Source organism: Ylistrum balloti, unplaced genomic scaffold, assembly GCF_031769215.1.
Source record: "Ylistrum balloti isolate Yb309-2 unplaced genomic scaffold, AGI_CSIRO_Ybal_v1 Utg369668, whole genome shotgun sequence".
In the NCBI taxonomy this organism is placed as follows: Eukaryota; Metazoa; Mollusca; class Bivalvia; order Pectinida; family Pectinidae; genus Ylistrum; species Ylistrum balloti.
Genome location: NW_026781915.1, coordinates 1,461,231 through 1,483,754, shown reverse-complemented (window position 1 = coordinate 1,483,754; position 22,524 = coordinate 1,461,231). Strand labels below are relative to the sequence as shown.

The 22,524-nt window shown below is 33.2% G+C and overlaps 1 protein-coding gene across 1 annotated transcript; it reads left to right on the top strand.

The window, feature by feature from the left end:
* Positions 1 to 1,115: 1,115 nt before the first annotated feature.
* On the top strand, positions 1,116 to 19,769 carry LOC132561264 (ran-binding protein 3-like). Its single transcript, XM_060225994.1, has 16 exons — positions 1,116 to 1,134; positions 2,391 to 2,473; positions 2,644 to 2,680; positions 3,629 to 3,718; positions 4,682 to 4,750; positions 5,602 to 5,655; positions 6,629 to 6,733; positions 7,566 to 7,716; positions 8,082 to 8,166; positions 8,587 to 8,758; positions 9,181 to 9,299; positions 10,024 to 10,144; positions 10,386 to 10,525; positions 11,976 to 12,133; positions 13,316 to 13,398; positions 13,825 to 19,769. The coding sequence occupies exons 1-16, from the start codon at positions 1,116 to 1,118 to the stop codon at positions 13,878 to 13,880; spliced, it is 1,542 nt and encodes a 513-aa protein (XP_060081977.1). The 3' UTR covers positions 13,881 to 19,769.
* Positions 19,770 to 22,524: the final 2,755 nt, after the last annotated feature.

Below are 22,524 nucleotides of genomic sequence, written 5' to 3'. Positions count from 1 at the left end.
TTCTATTTGACTTTCATCCTTCTATAGTTTCATTGTCACCTGTTGATTTAAATGGTCCTATTTTAAACACTTGGCCTATTTTGAGGATATTTAGCCGATCTCAATGGATTGTGCACATTAGTGAATCACACATTTAGATACAAATTTAAGCTTGTTTTTCCAGTTTTCATTATACATTTTATTGCACAACGTCAAAAAAGATCTATTGAAATACGACATCGTTTACACTAAATTAGTAAGAGCCGTGTCCGTGCCCAAAGAAATAGCGAATAACAAACTATGTATTAACTGTCAAAATAAAAAAAAATGACCACCTGTCGACCAAGTTGGTAATGTTTCGATCAATCCTAAAATCGATATATAAAATATGTGAATGGTCCAGTTAGAGTTTCTAAAACCTTACTATTAAACTACAAGTATCAAAATTAAAAATTACCATCTGTGAACCATTCATCTCAAAATGATTCATGCTAAATTCGGGACCAATGGTACCCTTCATACAAGAACGGTGATATGAAAAAGAGACGGGAAGGCCTAACATTTGACACCCGAAAATTTTTTTATTTGTATTGAATTTAACTGTCAGTCCCTACCTACACGTACTTCATTTGTCCATTCTTAAGGAAAATAAGTTTAAGAATACGGATAAATAACAACACAAAATTGCCAATCTCGTTTAATTTGAGAACATGGAAGTCATATATTATAAAATCAAGACAGCTGTAACAATGCAAAACGATACCATTATAGTCACGAACTTTGATAGATATGGTGAACGGACTGTAAAGATAAACACGCTTATGTAAGATACGAATAAAATGGATGTTTATGGAAGTTTCTGGAGTCTATCTAACTTTTACCTTTTATATTGCATGTACATACACTGTATAATGTTTTCTTTTATTCCATGAAATGTCACCTTATTATATTAAACTGTGTGATTGTTCTCTCCCCTCCTCCATTTAAATGCGGCCGATTATATTCATATATGATGCAAACAGGTTTGTATGAATACTACACCAGTATGAACCGCTTTTGTCTGGCATTCTGGAAGACTTACTTGGAAAGTACGAAAGTAATATAACAAGTCACGTGACCGATGGACAAAATCCAATATGGCGGATGTTTACACAGGTGAGCGCGAAAGTGTAAACTTTGTTTCCAAGATTTTAAATGATAATAATTAATGTCTACTTCGCTGACAGTGCCAATACATAATAGGGAAACCACTCATCAGGACAAATGATTACATTTGCTTGCATGTGTGCATGTTGATTATATAAGATCGAACCGACCAACTACCGGCTCAGTAGCCCTCATTATAACTGCTTTAGGTCGATGTTTATTTTGGTCGAATATCGATGAAACTCTTAGTCGAGGTTCTAAATAAGAATTGAATTGGATTGATGATATTACAAAGAACTAAATAAAACATTTCATTACATACAACCAACAAAACTGGCGGTGGTAGGTGATAATACATGTCTGTATTGTAGTTGGGAAACAACTTCGTCTGACATGATTATGCTGGGTCATGATGGCCATAATGTGGTGTTTGACATGCATTGAGTTGTGTTATATTGATATTGAGACGTGCAACCAAATTTATTGATATTACAACATGGAACTTAGTTTTATTCAAATAATTTAATTTGCCCCCCCCCCCGGCGATAACACGTAGTTGGTGTTATGCATATGTATATACATGAGTGTGTTGGCGGGGTCAGGGGAAGATTGGAACTAATGCTAGAAGACCATTTTCTTAAGATTTAGAACATATGACAATATCAGGCTACAGGTTATTAAATTTCAAAATAACACAGTAGTCTCCCCAGAGGAAAAAGTAGATTTAAAAGTCAAATTCAACACACAAACAACATTTACATGAATATGAACTTATTCTTTCTAATGACTTAGGTCTTGAGTCCTTCAAGAATGGCCTTTACAAATCACAAATCACTCCAGCTTTTAAATTCAGCATTCAGCAGAATCAGCTGGATTTAATGAAACAGTACACTTAGAATCAAATTCTAAATTTTTCTTTACACTAAATTTAGATTTACCTTTAATGTCATTACTATTCAATATTGGATCTTAACAGGTCAGCTGATTGTCTTTTATTAGAGCTACATTAATAAATGTTTATTTTTCAATGCTTGATTGCAATGTTTTTTTCACTTTTTATTTTAAACTAAAAACATCTTTGTTTTTTTTTTAATTTGATTTCTTAATCTTGATGCCTAGATCCATTTCATTTCCAGATTATGTAGCTTAGAGAGAAATACAAGGCCTGTGTCTCTTGTGTATTGGCATACAGCATCTGGAAATAGGCAGATATTGCATCAGCTGATATAATATTCTGCAGCATCAATTAGTGTAATAATGTGTATATTTTCAATCAGAGTCTTCAGGAGACCCACCAGAAGATAACACTGTAGAAGAAGAGAGCGGAGAGAAAAAACATACAGATCAGGTATTACTGTACATAGATGTTAAAACTGAATATCAAATTTGACTTTCAAAATTAAAAATAAATATTTGTGTTATGTTTTGCTTAGCACTCCTCTGGTATATTCAAAATATTTTATTGTGACAGGATGTTTTTATACAGAAATAATCCATATGTTGATCATATCATTACAGTCATCTGCTGTAGACGACTCCACAAAGGCCTGGTCAAGTATGTTTCTTTTTTTTTTTTATCACACAATGCTGATTTCATATAAATAATTGTTTCCAAGAATTTATACCCTTTTATATATTGCCATTGATGATGTTATTGTATTTTTGTTTGACTGCCTGAGCTTGGCATCAACAATATTTTATGGGAATTTCTCGTCATTTCAAGAATATGCCCCTGTTATACTTGTGCATTTTGAAAAGTTTTGTTGTTATCTTATACTGAGATAGAAATTGTTGAAAAATATGAGATAAAAGTTTTTCTTTAATTAATAATATGCTTTTCTCTTTATTAAAGAATATTCACTTTTGATATCAACATTTATCAACATCTTATTTTTGATTAAGTTGCCAATGCAGAGATAGTAAAATGTGTCAGCAAATCTGAATAGCTATATGCTTGCTTGATTTATTCCTCTGGACATAAATTGTATATCATAGTTGCTTAATTTTTCATGTGAGTGTATTTTTAGTCTTGAGATGTTAGATGCTAAATCACATACAAAATCCAGTTGCAGTTTGCCAATATTTGCAGAAAAAATGTTAAGCCATTTTCTGATTTAAATAAGATTTAATAGCCAGGGTTGGTGGAGACCAGAATTTTTTGTATAGTTCTGACATGTTCACTGATGTCTTTTGAATGTAATGTTAGTTTCTATGTCATTTCCTTGGAGTTCTCAACCTTTGAACATATAGATTAATTGCCACTTTTGACCCCATATTTGGTGAGGAATTTGAAAGATTTGGAGTATTATAGGGAAGGGAGGCAATTCCTATAAAGAGTTTTGATGAAATAATGTGATATCATTGTAGTAGCACAATGTTTGCATGTAACTGATAAACTCATGGATTATACAGTTTATAGCAAGCATTATTGTGATATTGTCTTAAATCACACAGTTTATAGTAAACAATGTTATTATATTGGTGTCAAACCTCTGTATTTCAGCAACCCCTCAAAATCCATTTGCACCACGACCTGCTTTGAAGACCGACATTGTTTCTACTGCCTCACATCACCATCACTTTCCACCATCAGGTACAATTAAAATCAGGTTTAGAGATTATATCTTCTGTCCTGTAATTCCCATAGTAATACATGCACCAGTGTACCTTTCGGTATCAAACTGGTTTTACAATGTTTAACAATGGCCAATATCGCAATGAAATTTTTTTAAAAAAGAGTATGATAGTACTTCTCAGTGATATGATATTCATTTAGATATACCAGGTACGTGTACATCTTTCAAATACATGTATTTTATTGTACATGGTGAATAATGCATTTCAATACATATCTGATGTCACTTTGTGAAAGTTGCTTACATTAATTGATACTTATATATACAATGTACTATATAGTTCATGTATTCACAGGGGAGTTAATATGATTATATTCCTGGTCAATAATGATAATGTGAATTTAAATACCAAGAAAACACTTCTACAGTGGATAAAAATTTCAGAGAACATGTGTTATGTCTGTATACCAGTTCAAAGACTTGCACAGGACACATGTGTTATGTCTGTATACCAGTTCAAATACTTGCACAGAAAACATGTGTTATCTCTGTATACCAGTTCAAAGACTTGCATAGAAAACATGTGTTATGTCTGTATACCAGTTCAAAAACTTGCACAGAAATGTAAAACACCTGAATGAGGGCATACCAGGACACTCACGAAATATTTGACCTTGGAATTTAAACAACTACAGTGTATATATGTGTGCATTTTTATTTCAAATCTTGAATTTGTCGGTAACTGCATTTGCTTAGTGCATATAGGAAGTCAGTGTAAGATAGGCTGTGTGACCTGATTGTCAGGTTTCAGTAGTTATAATGTCAACATTGAGAGATTCAGAACAACAGGTTCTCTTGTTTATAGATGTTTGTAGAAAGTATTAACAAGGAGACAGGTGTTTAACAGATGTTTAAATCATGAATAGACAATAAAACAGCATTACACCCTGATGTCATAACATGTGTATTTTTGTTTCTAGTCCATTTAGCCCCTAGTAAATTTAGTGCCAACCAACCAGGTGCAGTATCAGGAGACACAGATTCTGACGGTAAGCATGTACAATACCACTGGTCAGACAATATTCAGGACCTATACAGGTCCATGTAGTGATGAATGTCAGGGACATGTTTTCATGAAAACAAGAAAATGTGATGTTATGTAAACTTCAGCCAAGATTTTAGGTTTTGGTAGATAAGCATGGAAACTTTTATTTTATTTTTTCTCTTATTAATTTTCGTACATGTTTTATGAAGTTATCTTTTGGTATGTTAATTGGTATGTAGATATTGGTAAAATTCAGCGTCATCCTTGATACTTCAGGGGTTACAATCACTCTTGCTCTCCGCACCCATGGAACATTTCATGGCAAAATTGAAGGTTCCATGTGCATCAAACGAATCTCAAGAGTAAGAGTATTGAGGATGATTCAGGGCATATAATTATATTGATCATGACTCTGAATCTGTGATATATACAATTCTAACTAATCTAGATTTTAGAGTTACAATAAAGAACACATCAAACAGGTTATTAAATTCCCAGAACAACTAGATATATAACAACAGCATTCAGAATTTTGTTTAATAGTTTTTTTTCGAGGTCAGCTGGATTCTCTAGAAGGTTGACCATACAAACCAATAGTATGTTTTGATCTTAAAGTTGTTATCAGATCCATTCTTTTATGATACATGGACTTTGTTGACACTAGTCATTTTAATGTTAACTCAAAGAAAAATATTGAAACATATAAGAAAATAATTCAAGGACAGAAACATAATGTCTTGTATGTATAAGATAATGTTTACATACAGTCCTTATATTAATGTACTAGAGGTCTTTTATGTACAAACAGAAACCATTGTTGATGAGTATTGAATTCCAAAAAATATCTTGTTTCAGAGGACAAAGGTAGCTCAGGTCAAAAGTCTTCCATTCTGTTACCATCCAGACTAGGTAAGGAGATAAATTCATACAATACTGTGCATGGTCTTCCCCCATCTGCCTGCAAGTTTTAGGTTCTGTACTCCAGTGGAGACATTCCCACACTCTTTAAAAAGAATTATTAGATACTATTGCCTGCTTAGTGTTCAGCATTGTTGTAGTGTAAGTAATGGTTTGCTTAATGTTAGAGGCCTTTTGATTGGACAATTCCGTGTGGTAGTGTATGTAATGGTTTCCCTATCATCAGTATAATATGACCAGGTGGAGTGTCCTGTTAGAGGCCTTTTGATTGGACAATTCCGTGTGGTAGTGTACGTAATGGTTTGCCTATCATCAGTATAATGTGACCAGGTGGAGTGTCCTGTTAGAGGCCTTTTGATTGGACAATTCCGTGTGGTAGTGTATGTAATGGTTTCCCTATCATCAGTATAATGTGACCAGGTGGAGTGTCCTGTTAGATTCCTTTTGATTGGACAATTCCATATGGTAGTGTACGTAATGGTTTCCCTATCATCAGTATAATGTGACCAGGTGGAGTGTCCTGTTAGAGGCCTTTTGATTGGACAATTCCATGTGGTAGTGTAAGTAATGGTTTACCTATCATCAGTATAATATGACTGAGTGGAGTGTCCTGTTGGAGGCCTTTTGATTGGACAATTCCGTGTGGTAGTGTAAGTCGTGGTTTGCCTATCATCAGTATAATGTGACAGGGTGAAGTGTCCTGTTAGAGGCCTTTTGCCTGGACAATTTCGTGTGGTAGCTTTTCAGTAGATTTCAGTCCACACTATCACAAGGAGGCATACATGAACATGCTGCAGCTGCCTAAATATGGAAGGATCATGGTTGTTTGGACATTAGATAATTTAAATCAAACACTAAACTGACGTCTTTAGAAGCTTGCATTATGAAGGAGGGAAAGAGATTTTAAATTTCATTGAATGTTTTGTAAATTGTATGGTTTCATTTTAAATATTTGTTTGATCAGGTATACTTAATAAGGCTGACACAATGCCTAGTCCATCAAAGTGTCTACTGCGACCCTCCCCACTAGCAGTCCAAGTCCAGAGTATGAAACAAAAGGACGAGAAGGGTAAGAATATCACCAATGTGAGATTTATCACCAAAAAAAAGACTACCACTTGGACCTATACCCATGCTCAAATCAATATGGAGTGAATGTTAATCGTCAAATGAAATCTTGTTTATCAAAAAAAATATGAGACCTGAAGTAAAAAAAAATAGCCTGCTGGATGAATGACTTCATGGTTTGTTCAAACAGCGACCTTGATCCATTGATCAAATTTCATCAAAGTTTGGTAGAGGATAAATAATACAGAGGGAAAGTATCAATTAACTATTATTGCACATTCACTGACATGAGATAGTGGAATTCACCACACAATGTTATATATATTCTGCTCCAGTTAGGGAAACACACTTTCTGATGTCTACCATTGTTTAAGGTCATCTTCTTCAGCTTGATCTTACAACTTTCTGAATTTACTAGCACCAAGATAAACATAATTGATACTTAAGCATGAAGGGGGGACATTCTTTTTAACTTCCTTGATTGATAAAATAGAAAGTTCTTTTGATCTGATTCTGTTGATGAATAATGCTTACTTGTGAGTATTGCAAGCTCAAATAGCATTTTTAATGACAACCCTCTTTAAGAGGGCAGTAACAAAATGTTTATGATATTAAGTTGAAGTTTTACTTTGATATATTTAAATCTACAGTAATGACTTTCTACATGATACTTCTTTTATGATAAAGAATAAACTTGTATGTTTTTTGTTGTAAGATGTCTTAATGAAATAAACCTGAATGATATTGATGATGTAGAATATTTGATATTAGAGTAGAATGACATAAGGAATAGACTATAATGCAATTTAAAGATTGAATGTTTGGTCATTTAGACACAGAACAAAAAGAGAAAGAAAACCAGGAGACAGTGGATGGCGAGGATAATCATAACAATGGATCTGGTGATCAGCCTGTCAATCCTACAGGTCTGCCTGGTTACACAGTAGAAAACTACTTTGCTGCTGCCTTGTCGGGGAATGAAAAGTAAGTATTGAGGACCATTAGATACAATGTACACAGCATTTGACCGATAAGGCCTGTTCCTTGATTTAAACCTATCTTTTCAATATAGCAAATTGAATCATTTTAAAAACAGTGATTGCATCTGCAATGAAGATAATGAGTTGGTTAAAGAGCAGCACTCCGAGAATTTTATTCCTAATTTGTATAAAAGCGTAAAACAGTACCAAAATTAATATCATTTACTATGACTGGTTTTGGAAGACAGAGGACATAAGGTTTTCTTCTGTAAAAGTCTGTCATGTTTGTTTGCTTGAAATGGACAAAGGTAATTTTGATAGGATATTATAATTAACTTTGTGAGCACAAATGTAAAAATTGATTTCCAGATTACCAGACTCTACAACAGATGCTGGCGGTGGTGCTACCTCTTCTGAGTTTATATTTGGTCAAAACCTAACAGACCGTGTAACAGTTTGTATCCGTATTAAAACTCAGCATAATCTCAATTTAGTTAGTGTCAGAAATGTCTTTATGTGATGGATTCACTTTTTATCACTAAAACGAAGCTTATAGCTTTAAACTCTCCTGGTTTTGTGAGATAAATGAGAATAGTTTTTATCAAACTAGAGTTTATTAGAGTAATCCTTTAAGCTATTTGAAAGTGGGAAGCATGTCATTGTTATTTTCTCTGAAATTTCATGACTGTGTTCTATATACCTGCCGGACATTGATGCCTTTATGAAGCAGTTCCTGCATGAATTGATGAAATTAAAAGTATTATGTCCAGAATTTCTACTCATTACTTGTAACAATGTTTTGTTGTCTGTACTGTGATGAGACAGTTACCTCCCTTACCTTACCTCTTTAGATCACGTGCATATTACATTTCAGGGTATACAAACATCACCTGGTAATAAAACGTCTCCTACATCAGATGGTGGTTTTGTTTTTGGTACAAATCTAGCAGACCGTGTAGTGAAAACCGAAGGTGCAGAAAAGAAAAGTGAAAGAAACCAGTTAGACTCGGATGATGAATCTGAATTATCAAAATCTACAGGTTTAGGTAAGAAATGTCAGGGTCATGTTTAGGTAAGAAATTTCATGGGAATAGTATTTACTTGCTTCAACCAAGTATCAATGTCCACTGTAAATCCTAGAACTGCTGCAATCTGATAAAATTTCACTTACTTATAATAAACATTCCTACTCCAAACAGTATCATTAAAACTAAAGGGTCAAAGATCAGCTAAGAAAAAATATACACCAAGACACTTTTTGGAATTGTAAAATTCATAGGCAGCTGTATCATGAAAAAACTTGTTTTGTCTGATAGTACTGTAATTATATCCTCATCCTAAAGGTCAAAGCTAAAGGTCAAATCATGTTTGAATGAAAATTCTTGCTGTATATGTGTTTTCTAGTTAGAGTTTTAATATGTCTTTTATTGAGGTGTGGCATTCATGTTGTCGTACAATTTCAATTCAGAAAAAGCAAGAACATTGGAAGAGTCGGCACGAGAATTTCAAGCCAAGCATGATCGAAGGCCAGAGTACAAAGAGGTTGAGGTTAAAACTGGGGAAGAGGACGAGTCTAATGTATTACAGGTAGATTTACCACTGAACTCTGTCAAGGATTAACTGAGATTAACACTGCTGTAAGTAAAAGATGAAGTAAGGTTAACATTTCAGAAGGTGAAAGGTTAACTGAGATAAGCACTCCAGTAGGTAAAAGTGAAGTTCAGTTAACACTTGAGGAGGCCAAAGGTGAAGTGAGATTAACACTCCAATAGGACAAAAGTAAAGTGACATTTGTTGAAATATTACTAACATTATTCTTTTTCCATCTGTCTCTAGAAAAAGATAAAAAAAAAAAAAGAGCAGATACTGATTCAGAAGGTTTAAGATGTCCTATAAGGACTTCCTTTGATATTGCACTAGAGTGTCCAGATCAGATTTCTGGAGACACCTACTTTTAACTGAAAAGTTTTTTTTAGGATTCATACATCTATGTCTTTAAAAACATTGTTATCAGAGGAGTTATCATTCTACAATGTTATTACATTCATTTATGTTCTCATGAAGATTAAGGTTAACAGGAAAAAGTCTATACTAAAATTAACCATGTAAATGCAACTTGATATATACGAAATATATATATATATATATAAGAAATTACCATGTCATAGTTTTGTGATATGTTACTTCTTATGATGAGCAATAACTGACTATCAGACACTCCATACTTTTAATTGACTGGTAAACTGTTTGTATGATGGTTTTTACTTTGTATCTAGGCTTTTAGTTGACCTCAAGAATTTTGGATTTTCAGTCGACTGGTAAATTGTTTGTATTTGATGGACAAAATCAAAGTTGGATCGAGCGGGGAAGAGGTCTGCTGCGAATAAATGATCAGAGGTCACCAGTCTCATCTGAGTTCCAGTCACGACTGGGTAGGTTTCTTTTCATTTTTCATTCTGACATGACTGTGTCCTTGGGTAAGACATTTTGCCCTTATTGTTATAATGTTATAATGTTATAATGTTTATGAATAAACATAATGTTCAATTAATATCGGTCCTAAATAAACAGCTTGAGGATTTTTAATTTTATCCTTTAAGGAATATACAGAGTGTATCTTCAGTTTCCTTTGGATTGGTGAAGATTTTATTGTTAAGTACTTTTTTTCTGCAGTGATGAGGACACAAGGTAGTCTAAGGGTAATACTCAACACCAAAATTTGGCCAGGTATGACCATCGAGAAGGCAAGTCAGAAAAGTCTAAGGATCACTGCTACTGATGGAGAGGACGGGATCAGAGTATTTCTCATTATTGTAAGTTGACGCCATATTGATTGATTATATTTACTGATGTGTCTGTAGTTGATGCTTACCTGTGAAGAAATAACTAACCATGTAATGATATTAACACTATTTCCTGGGATAGACTGGATGGGGACGACCAAGTATGGGGCATAAAGATAATTGAAGCATAATGGCAATTATTTATGATTAACTTGACAGCCATGTGTAACTGAATGTAATTTTTGATTGATGATTCATTCACTGACATTATGATGTGAATTGGATAACATTACAATCATGCATGCAATTAAAAGGTTAATAGTTTGCTATTAGTGAAATGGGAGGAGCATGGGGATGGTAGAGGTTTTTTATGTCTCATCCCAAAATTTTTCTGGTGAGCATATAATCGCTGCCATGAGCATAACTTTTCCCATAGTTAAGCATGGATCATGAAACTTGGTGCATGTATTGATCATGCTCAGACGATATTTGGTGTACCAAAGTCAGGGCCCACAACCCTTCATTAGAGAGTTATTGCCCTTTGTTAATTTATTTAACATTCAATTGCCTGCATTTAATCAAGAATGATGAAATTTTGTGATTACATTGATCACAATAAGACAATGTGCAGTGTACCAAATTTGGGTCCTCAACCCTTCAATTCTCATGTTACTGCCCTTGATTAAAGATCTCTTGTTTGCAGCATTACTTTGATCACAGTAAAGCAATGATGATGAAATTTCATGTATATATTTATCAAACTAAGACAATGAGCTGTTTACCAAATTTAGGGTCAGTGACCTGTTAGTTAGAGTTATTGCCCTTTGTTGAAAATATCTTGTTCAGAGCATGACTTTTCTTGCATTTAAGCTCGGACAATTTACATTGATCATACAAAGGCAATGGGCAGAGTACAGATGTTAGGATCTGCAATCCCTCAATTACAGACTTATTGTGCTATGTTAGAATTTTGTTTTAGGGGCATAATTTTGCCTGCACTTGAATAAACTTGGATATTGAATATATACATCAATCATACAAAAGCAAAGTGTAGTGTAGCACTTATTGCCCTTTGTTGAAATTTTGTGTCCTGAACATGGCTTTGCTTGCAATGAAACTAGGATCATGAAACCATATAATACTATACATACCAAGAAGATGAGCAGTCTACCAAATTCAGAGCCTGCAACCTCTTCTTTACAGATCTGTTGTCCTTTGATAAAATTTTGTGTCCAATAAAGTTGTTTTTTGAGAGCATGCATCAGTTTCACTTATACTCTTGTTTGAGTTTTAGTCATGCCTTCAGATAATAATCTTACATTTGGTATAAGTCTTTGTAACAACTAGTGTAAAGTACTGTTCATCATTGAGAGGTGACTTTGCTTGTATTCGGTTGGTGAAAGTTGGTTTGGACTTGAAAGTTTAGTTGATGGTTAATTTTGAACACAATTGACTCTCTTTGAATCTTGAATCTTGATAGACAAGTCCAAAGGACTGCGAGAACATCTTGCGAGCTGTGGATTGGCGGATACAACAGCTGAGAATGCGAGAAGAACCGGCGAAGGATAACAAGGGAACAGAAAAACGGAAAGCAGAATCTGATTCCACCACAGATGAATCAAGCTGTAAAAAAGCAAGGTATACTATATAGTAGATATTGTCTACTTCTTTAATTCTGGTTCACACATCAGGATTTATTTTACCAAGGTAATTATTCAACTAATATAAAAAAAACAGATGCACCTACCCTTAACGTTCTGTAGACTATTATAATCTCTGTAGTTCAGATAAAAACCAAAAATTTCAGTAACTCCATCAACATGGTCAGTTTCCTTGAGTAAGGAAAAATAAGCATGAACTGTTCCCCACTTCAAAACACTGTGAAAATGTGATAAAGAGGTTAATTTGCTATTCACTATCAGATAAACAATGTGCTGTTATGTAGTGTTTATTTCTTAGAATGATAAGATAATGCATATTAGTTTATTGTATCACTTTGCCTGGACAGGTAATAATTCTATAGTGAGCTTCCACAGAGTTAAAAATTTTCCATTGTGCATGTTTTGGACTTTGTGATACAATGATAATGTTAACGACAAATCATATGATAAAATCACCATAACATTTACACGAAATGTGTATAATAATAAATAATGGGTGATCCAACACTCCTAATGTAAGAATTTGTGGTATAAAATCCTTACTAATAAAACATAATAAAACAAAAAGGAATTACATTTACACAAAATGTGTATAAGTGATATCCATTTAATGCCTTTATGATAGCTGTGAATGTGTGCAAGAAAGACTGAAGTGTGGTAACACTCAACATAATATTTTTGAAGACACATGGAATGTAGGTATTCAGTTATAAGATGAAACATGTTATATGGTGGCTTTTGCTGTAAATTAACCACACTAAATTTTACATTTTTACCATACATCACGCAGGTAAATTATTTCCTGAAAGAGGTATTCAAGCATTAAAATTCTTCATAAACACAAAAAAATAAAAAAAAAATGCATTTTTTATATAAAGGAAAACTACCTCCTTCATTATGTTATTCATTTATTAAACAGAAGAATAATCTATGAAGTAGTAGAAACTACCCCAAAAAGATTTTGTTGTGTTATCATAAAGAAGATGCCATAAAACAGTGTTTATGAACTGTGTTGCGACTGAAGAATTATCAGGTAATATGTTAGGACTGCTATGACGTATGAGATGTTGACTTTAAAACAAAATCAAATTTATTCTCCTGTTACTGTACAGTTGGTTTCATGGCCATCAGTGTGTTATTGTGATTTGTCTGTTTACAGGTCTTCAGATGAGTCATCAGTAACACCATGTAACACAAAGAGAGAAGAGTCGGATAGCAGTGTGCTAGACCCTGAAACTGATGGTAAGTTTTTGTGTTTACATATTAGTAAAACAAAGTATTACTTTATTTATATTTGTCTGTATTACACATCACAAATTTAGCTTTTCTCACTCTAGGTGAATATCCTTGATAGGGGTTTTAGATATTGATGTAACTAGCACAGATATAACCAGACAATGTCTCAACATGTTTTGGATCTTTGTGCAAAGGTCATGATCACTATTATTAATAAACATATATGTATATGTATATAAGACATTACATTCCATAAATTATGGTGTGTCTAGGTTTACTTCTGTCACTTTAATAGAAATTTAACAAACAATTACACTAATTTGCATGAGAATGGGGACATTTCAAGTCTCTCAAAAGTTTACTAACTTTCCTTGAAATAAGCATTAAACATTTAAAATCTATGATATTTATTATTATTTTCCCTTTTTGTAGTGTCATCAGAAAGTTGTACATCATCATCCTTAACTGTCAGGTCAGAGTCCGACTGAAAACTGAACGTTTGAATATATTCATCGTTGACTGACAACTAAATGCTTGAATATTCATCATGGACTAAGAACTGGAGAATTGAATGTTCATTGATAACAGAGAACTGGGCATTTAAATATTTGTCAATGCAAAGCAGAGCAAGTCCCTAAGAGTTTGTGGAATGGAACACATTGGAGACAGGTTCATGAAGACTTCACAAGAGTTTGGCAACAATTCAAATAATCGTCTTTCAAACAACTGATGTTTATCCTGTCAAATACTGTTTTAGTGCTTCAGGTCATGCGTAACTATTATACCCCAACACTCCCTTCATACTTACTAAAATGTTTCACTTTCTGATCTACAAATGAAGGTTAGGTGTATTGAATTGAAATTAAATCATATATTAGTAAAATGTTAAAATATGATAAAATGTGTAATGTTTTAACAGTTTTCTTACTAAAATATCACTTTTCATGTTTTTATTGCAATTCAAATGTCAATTAATTTAGATGTTAAGAACTAATGTAATATGTGGATCAATGTCATATTGTTCTGCTTAATAGGGAAATCTCGGTGATCTTTTTTATGCATATATATATGTTTATGTAGGACCTATTACAGAAGAATTTCGGTAGGACTTTCCTTATATCATTTGATATTTTGCCATTTTGAATGAAAAATGGTAAACTTACAGCATTCAACAGGAAAATTGGATTTCAACATTGTATTTTCTGAATTACATGGGTCAGTTTTGGTACATATGTATATGAAAATATATAGATTGTTATATATATTTTCTTAAGTTTTTGAAAATGCTGCTGTTCTCCACCAAAAAAAGACAAAAACAGACAAGTCGTTGAAAAATATATTTAAAAAATCATTGAATTCCACCAATTTTACCCTTTTAATTACTTTAATTACCCAAAATGTAACTGAAAATGGCACTTATTTTGACTGTTCATATATTTTATATCGATCATGAATTCAAACTTCGAAGTATTTGATGAATGAGGACCTAGATGTTTTCTTACCTCTCAGAACAATTATCTATAAGAAATATCCTCAAAGTAATGGGCTAACAAAATTATTCCCGTAATATCAGATTGTGAAATCTGAATAGTAGATGTCAAATGTCATTACCAATATTTGTTGTTGAAGAAGACTGATCATTATGCATTCAGTCAGAAAGTCAGTAATTCTTTTGAAATATATTTAATTGGTGACATGAAATGTCTTACATTGTTATCAAGAATGATATCATCATGTGACATCAAACAATGGATAGAAGACTTTTTTTAATTACTTATACAATGGACTCCTTAGAAGGTGCTGAAACTTGTACCTTTACTCTGTATCAAGTGTTGAGGGAATCATATAAGTCTAGCAATTGACTTTTCTTGTGATTTTTTGATTGGTTGAATGTCACAAGTTATTGAATCAGATAGTTAATTGGTACCGCATCAGCTGTTTATAGAATAAATATCTTTCTAGGTCAACAATAATACTTCTGTTTTCTTTGTTTTACTTGCATTTGCAGTATCATTTTTGTTCGCATTTTTATTTTGGAACCCTCCCCCCCCCCTCCCTCCTCCAAAAGGAATATTGCATTGGATGAAGCATAAGTCTAGGTCTCTTTACTTTAATCTGTATTATAGATATTTGTTAACTCTGACTTGTTTGCCAACTTCTTGATATCAGTGACTCAGTGACAGTGTCATGTTCATTGAATCTTTTTAGATATGGCATTGGTGAATGCATCTGTTAACACTGGAATCTCCTCTTAACACCGTTCATTGGTAAACCAGGTGTTCAAGAAATTGTTGATAATCCATGTAAAATGTGATAAAACCTGCTTGCAAATGCAATGATCTAAAAGATGTAAGTAAATACTTACAAACATTTTTACTGTCTTTTATACACTGCAATTATGTTGAAAAAGGAGGTGATATTAGTATTCAAAGTTGTTCCTACATGACCAGTCAATTTAACAAAAGTTTCCTGATGAAAGGATTTTCATATTTGGCTCTGGTTAACTTCTCTTGCAGGGAAGACTTTACCAACATGCATTATTTAGTTTATTTATACTAATGCTTTGTTAAATGTTCATTAATGAGTTACCATCAATATATATACTTGTATTGAATAATTTATGACTGATGGAACAAATTACACATATTTTCAGATGCAATAATATTAGTCAACATGTTAAGTTTTTTAAAGGGTTATTGTATTTAACACCATTCATTCAGTATTAATTTTTTGCACTTTTTATGTAAACTTTTGTTTAAGTAAGCAAAAAACAAATAGTGCCCTCATTTTAATTGATATGTAAGTACAGGATTTGTTTCGGGTGAATAAAAGTACTTATAAACGAAGAAACAATACGATAACTTAATACAGTGATTACAGTAACTTTAATGACCCTGTAACATGATTACTGAAGTGGGGCACTGACTAGCAGGGCAGTTAACAGCAAAGGATTACAGTGTTCTGGCTCTGATTCAAAGGGCTCTTTACAGCAAGTTATTTAAGGGCACTAAATGGAGGGAAGTTAACAGCCAATGTCTGAAGAGGTCAGGGCACTTAATGGAGGGAAGTTAACAGCCAATGGCTGAAGAGGTTAGGGCACTGAATGGAGGGAAGTTAACAGCCAATGGCTGAAGAGGTCAGGGCACTGAATGGAGGGAAGTTAACAGCCAATGTCTGAAGAGGTTAGGGCACTGAATGGAGGGAAATTAACAGCCAATGGCTGAAGAGGTTAAGGCACTGAATGGAGGGAAGTTAACAGCCAATGGCTGAAGAGGTTAGGGCACTGAATGGAGGGAAATTAACAGCCAATGGCTGAAGAGGTTAGAGCACTGAATGGAGGGAAATTAACAGCCAATGGCTGAAGAGACCAGGAAACTTAATGAGAGGGAAGTTTACATGACAAGTATTCATTGACCTGTTTCAAATAAGCTGTTTAGATGTATGACTTAGATATGTAGGAATTAGTAGCTTTATATTGGTCAAAGATATTGTAAGAACATAGACTCACCTCCCTGTGTGAATTTAATATTGTCCATGGGGTAACTTCCTTTGTCACAGGTTCAGTTTCATATGCCAAATCAACCAACCTATTTCCTTACATCAATCAGTTACTAAAATTAACCAAAAATCAGCCGAATGGCCGTGAATGTTTCGCACTATGAATAACTTCTGATTAATCCATGTACATGCAGTGTTGTTATGAAATCGTTCACATCTGATAAAACCTATAAATTGTAAAAGTTTCCTTTATCTTGTGCCATATTGGTCAATAACTGTCACATGGGCATGACTATATATTTCCAAACTTGTGACCACATAGACTTTATCCTGACCCAACAATAAACTACAGATGTAAAGTATTGAAAATTTTGAATATTTGTCAAGATTTGTAGTATTCTTGCCATGCAGTATTGAATTGCATAAAATATCAAGCAATAATGGGCATAAGGTTTTAAAGGATTCTGTTTGTTTATATTACATACATTGTAAAACACTGATGAGGCTATTTTTACAATATGTCTATATTACCTATCTTTATATCTGAGATAACACATGATAGTGTCATTAGGTCAAATTATTAATATTTGTGCAAGAGCTATGACTTATTTTATTTCGTAATCCTATTATGTATCAATTAGATTACCAAGTACTGAAATTGGGACACCAAAAGATATCCTGCTGGTACTAGCAGAGGTGACTATAGGTTTTCACTCCGTCCGCCAGTCTGTACATTACATTTGCATCACCTTATTGGGGGCAAATTTCTAATACTCTTTCATCATATAATAATACAAATGATTGTCACTTCAGGTATTGAAGTGTTGCATTCTGAAATAGTTTCTAATAACCAATTACAATCAGAGTGATTGCCCTTTGGGTCACTTTGTCCGGGACTTTACTTGTATATAATGTCACATACATTGACACCTACAGCTTCTATAATGGTTTTGGCCAAAGAATTTACTTAGTGGAATCTTTTTGTATTATAACACATTCTGATCCTAAACAGAAATCACACAAATTACAGATGATATTCCACAAATGTTGGTTGCAGAATGGAAATAAATTTCCATTGATTCTTAGTTTTAAAAATATTTTTACAGGTGAGATTCCTAGAAATGAGTGCAGATTGTGTCTATTTCAACCTCTAGAGAATTATTTTGAATTAGTAGAAGATACATTTTAGCAAAATTATATGGCCTTAGCATTGCAGGTGAAAGTAGTTAGACAGAAATGCAACTTTCAAGACGGTAACTTAAAATTGGTTCACATGCTCTTTTGAGCAATTGTGCTAAAGTGTCTTGTCTAGAGTTAAAACCATTTCATTACTAACCAGTCTGTTTCTGAACACTAACTGCCGTGGGTAAGGAGTGTTGAATTGCTCACCTCCCATTTTCACCTGATGTTGCTCATAGCCAATGTTCTACCGCCTGAGCTACTGTGGCTTCTTAGTCATACTTATTATTTATGAACTAGTATGCAAATGTAGTTTAAGCAATTTCATGTAGTGGTAAATCTTATAGATATATTATGACTTATTTTTAGCCAAGATCCTCAGTAATAAGTGATATACATTATGATGAGCCCATGGGATTTTGAATGCTGCAGTAGATAGGAAAAACTGTTCCTGGTAATGTTGTCATTGGCTCGTTATGTTTTATGTACCTGGATCAGTGGCCCTGTGGGTACATAACATTTCATCTTAATGTATCGTTGATTAAGCCAATATCCACAGTAGATGTTGCAAAATATGGATATATCACACACGTGTTGAGGTGGATGTTATGGAAACTTGTCATTCTGTTAACAAGTTATGAGGTTAATTCCTGTATAGGTGAATGTGTACTTAAACTATTTTACTGAAAGGTAAATCACATGATTATCTTGTACCCATACAAAAATAGTACCGTTTTAGAATGCTACGTAGGATGATTTGTAATTACATTTTAATACTTTTGAAGGTTGTTATTTTTTATAGGTTCTGCTTTTTTCTTATTTTCAAAGATTGAATAGAATAGTGGAAAAAAATAACAGAAAACAAATACCTTGATGACAAGGGGAAAAAAATTGATGAATTCTAAGAAAAATAAATCCAGTTTGATTCAAGCTTATGGAAAAAAAACCTCAACCGTTTGAGCCATTGAAAATAACAACCCTACTTTAAAGCATATACTGTACCTGGCTCAGATTTAGTTTGTCAAAATATATAAATCTGTAAAGTTAATTTTATATCTCAATTCTAAGTTGAAAATTCAGTCCATCTGTGCATAATATACAGTATCATAAATGAAAAGGTTTAAGAAACTAATTCGAATTATTCTGATGTTCTAACAACTTTTTTTTATTTTCAGTCTTTATTGACTCAACACCAATATAAAAAATTCAATAAAATGTCTGAATAATTCGGACTTAAGAAATATATACTGATCAAAATGAAAAGTAAATAATTATCTTCTTGAGCAGGAATGTGACCAAAGATTGATGTTAAGAGTCAGAATATATAGTCTGTTTATGATTAATCTCATGATAAAGTCTTTTGTGTGTGTTCCGTAATCAGTACAGTTTAAAAAAATTAATCTCCTGATTAATAAAAGGTTAGTTGAAATTTTGATACGTAATTGCCATGAAATATTCTGAGGTCTTTTTCAAGACAACATTCACCCTTTGGCGGTTTATAGGGAGATGCAGGATGGTGCAGAGTACCTGGTAATACAAACTGATTGGCTGATTGTGGTGATACACATGTATTCCTAAGGAACAAGAAAGTGCTTCAAAAGTGTATGCCTCAGTACTACGTGCACATTGGCCATGTTTACTGTATAAAGTCATATATGTATTTTCTGAAATTTGGCCATTAAAACAATGAAATGCCATAATACGTTTGTGATTTTATTTCTGAATGTTGTTTTTTTGAAACTATTGTATTTCTGTCTTTGAAAATTTCATCCTACCATCTTTATCTAGCAGTTAGCCCATGCATGATAATTACTCACAGCTATACAGAGAATATTGGATGCTTTCTGATTTAATATCATATATTATTCAAGGGGATGACCGAATTAGAATATCTATATTTTCAAACGAGTCATATAAATAGAAGTTAGTCATAATTTGTCATTCCAGTGAAATGTTTTTTAAAAAACTTTTTAAAGGAAAAATCTATAGCCAATAGAAGTTGACAATAAACCAGTGCTCAAATATGTTAATGAAAAATTAGCAGGTTTTGTGTTGGTGTGTAAGTTTGACATGATGCTATTTTGAATTGGCCATTCACACCAAATTAGGCAAGCTTCATTTCATTAATGTCCAGTTAGGAGAAATGGCAAATTCTGATGAATTTCCTAGAAAGTATCTCTATGCCATATCATCACAGCATTGGTGATATAAGCTTATACAAAAAAGATAATTCTTATATTTCATTGGCAAAAATGTGATAAATTGAGGATATCTAATGGGGTCCTGTTGAATATCATATATGTTTCATATGTATGACAATATATCTATATTTTACACAAGTGAAAGATATGTATTCTGTTATATGAGTGAAATATATATATATTAACAGGAAACCATTCAATGTTCTTTTTACATTCTTAAAGGAAAAGCAGGTAGATAAAGCAGATTCAAAAATTGAATAAAATGTTGTTAAGGAAAGTTTGACACATATGTATACATATACATATACTAGATATGCCTTTCACAAATTTCATATGTAGGTTTGCCTTCAATTCTGAAACTGATCAAGAAAACAAAATGGATGACAGACAGCCATCTTGGATTTTAAGAAGTACTGAGACTCTCAGATTCCATATATAAGTGGTCCTTCTTGTGCATGGTCTATGTTTGGACTGACCATAAAAATAAATTGTCAAAACAACAAATGGCTAAGAATGAACAAGAGGAAGGAAGAGTGAAAATTGGAATCAAGTGAACTTGCATAGAATCAATAGAGATTCAACAATGGTGGCCACCAAGATTCCTCTTGGAACCCTGGCTTCTATGATTATCTACTGACCTGGTAATGTATCTTGCTAACGTCACAGATATGGCATATATGTTATGTGCTAAGACTGGTGTTAAGGGATTGCCATCATCCTATTTTCTTATACAATGCAATAAGGTGAACCAGATTTAACAATTGAGCATAATGAAGAAAAAAGTGGGTATAAACCAACTGCCATTTTTTTTGTTTGTTGGTAAAATGACATTTTTAGAAAGATAATTTTTGTCTTGAAGCTTTATAGGATAAAAGATTATCAATACATTCAGGATTGACTTTTGATAATGTAGTTTGAAGGTCAACAAGATTCAGACTTACAGAAAGAATATCAACACCAGAGTGAATGTGATCTTAATAGAAAAAAGGACAAAGTTCTATTTTTTGTATAGCACAACCAAACATCGTGTACAATGTACATGGTTCTGATGTATCAGATGACAGATAACAGATGACATCAAATTAAATATACCATTGAAAGTTTGTATTACACCTCGTATGTTTTCAGAATTAACAACCTGACTAGAATGATTAGACTGAGGGGGCTAAAGGACATTACCAGTTATGGGAAGTAGAGGAATCGCTTTAAAATCTTTCTTCTGTGGGGATGAAAGTAACTTCTCCAAATTGATCAGAGGCATCCTTGGTGAGGAGAACCAATTTGGTGTAATTGGTGTATTCCACTTCCTTGGGTCTTGAAGGGTGGGAGTCCAGTAGCAGATATATAGTAAATTGTTTTAAATCTTTCTTCAAGGGGAATGGCAGGATTTTATCCAAATTTGGTCTGAAGCATCCTTTGGCAAAGTTGAATCACTCTTGTATAAAAGGTGAATACGAATATGATAAGAGGGTTTGAGTCCAATAGTGGAAAACAGAGGAACAAGTTTTAAATCTGGTATCTCTAGGGATGAAGGTATTTCAACTCTGGGAAATGGAACCAGTTCTGAATTAATGATGGGTCTGGGTCCCATAGGGCCTGTGGGGTGGGGTCCAATAGGAGAAAAATGCTGATTTCTTCTGTAGGAATGACAAAATTTCACCTTTGACCTTAAGCATCACATGGTGAAGAGACTTAACTTTCGTATAAAGAGCTATAGTGTATCCTGCTATTGAGACAGGGGTGGGGGCTGATTAAACAAGTGAGCAACAAAGGCCCTGAAGCGTTTTATTCGTGGCAAAATATAGTTCCTGAAGTCCTTTCTGTGATCACTCCACAAAAGATTATCAAATATTAATAGAATTATTGTATTTCAAAAGTATATATAATTTGTAATGCTGTCTGTTTGAGAACATGTAGTATTACTAGGTAATAAAAGATGAAAATGATCTCCAATAGAAAAGCAATAAGCATAACAAGGTGACTTAACAGTTTTAAGAAATAACTTATAACTTTATTACTTTTTTGTTGTGTGTTTTTTACATTCATGCTTTTTGGCTGATATGACAACAGAGTTGCAAAGCCCAACAAGGGGAGAAAATAAAGACATTTTATAAAAACAAGAAAATATCAACATGTCAATATAATTACAGTCTAAACTTTTTTTTTATTCTCCTTGTATTTTTCAAGAGACTTCGTGTCAATTTCCTTCTGTTTGTATTTTGCCATAGTTTGAATCTGTTGTCAATCCAAGTAA

Excerpts from the sequence above, each read along its gene's own strand:
- LOC132561264 (XM_060225994.1), top strand. Across the intron at positions 2,681-3,628 it reads CTCCACAAAGGCCTGGTCAA|CAACCCCTCAAAATCCATTT; the intron begins GTATGTTTCTTT and ends TCTGTATTTCAG. Across the intron at positions 8,759-9,180 it reads ATCAAAATCTACAGGTTTAG|AAAAAGCAAGAACATTGGAA; the intron begins GTAAGAAATGTC and ends ATTTCAATTCAG.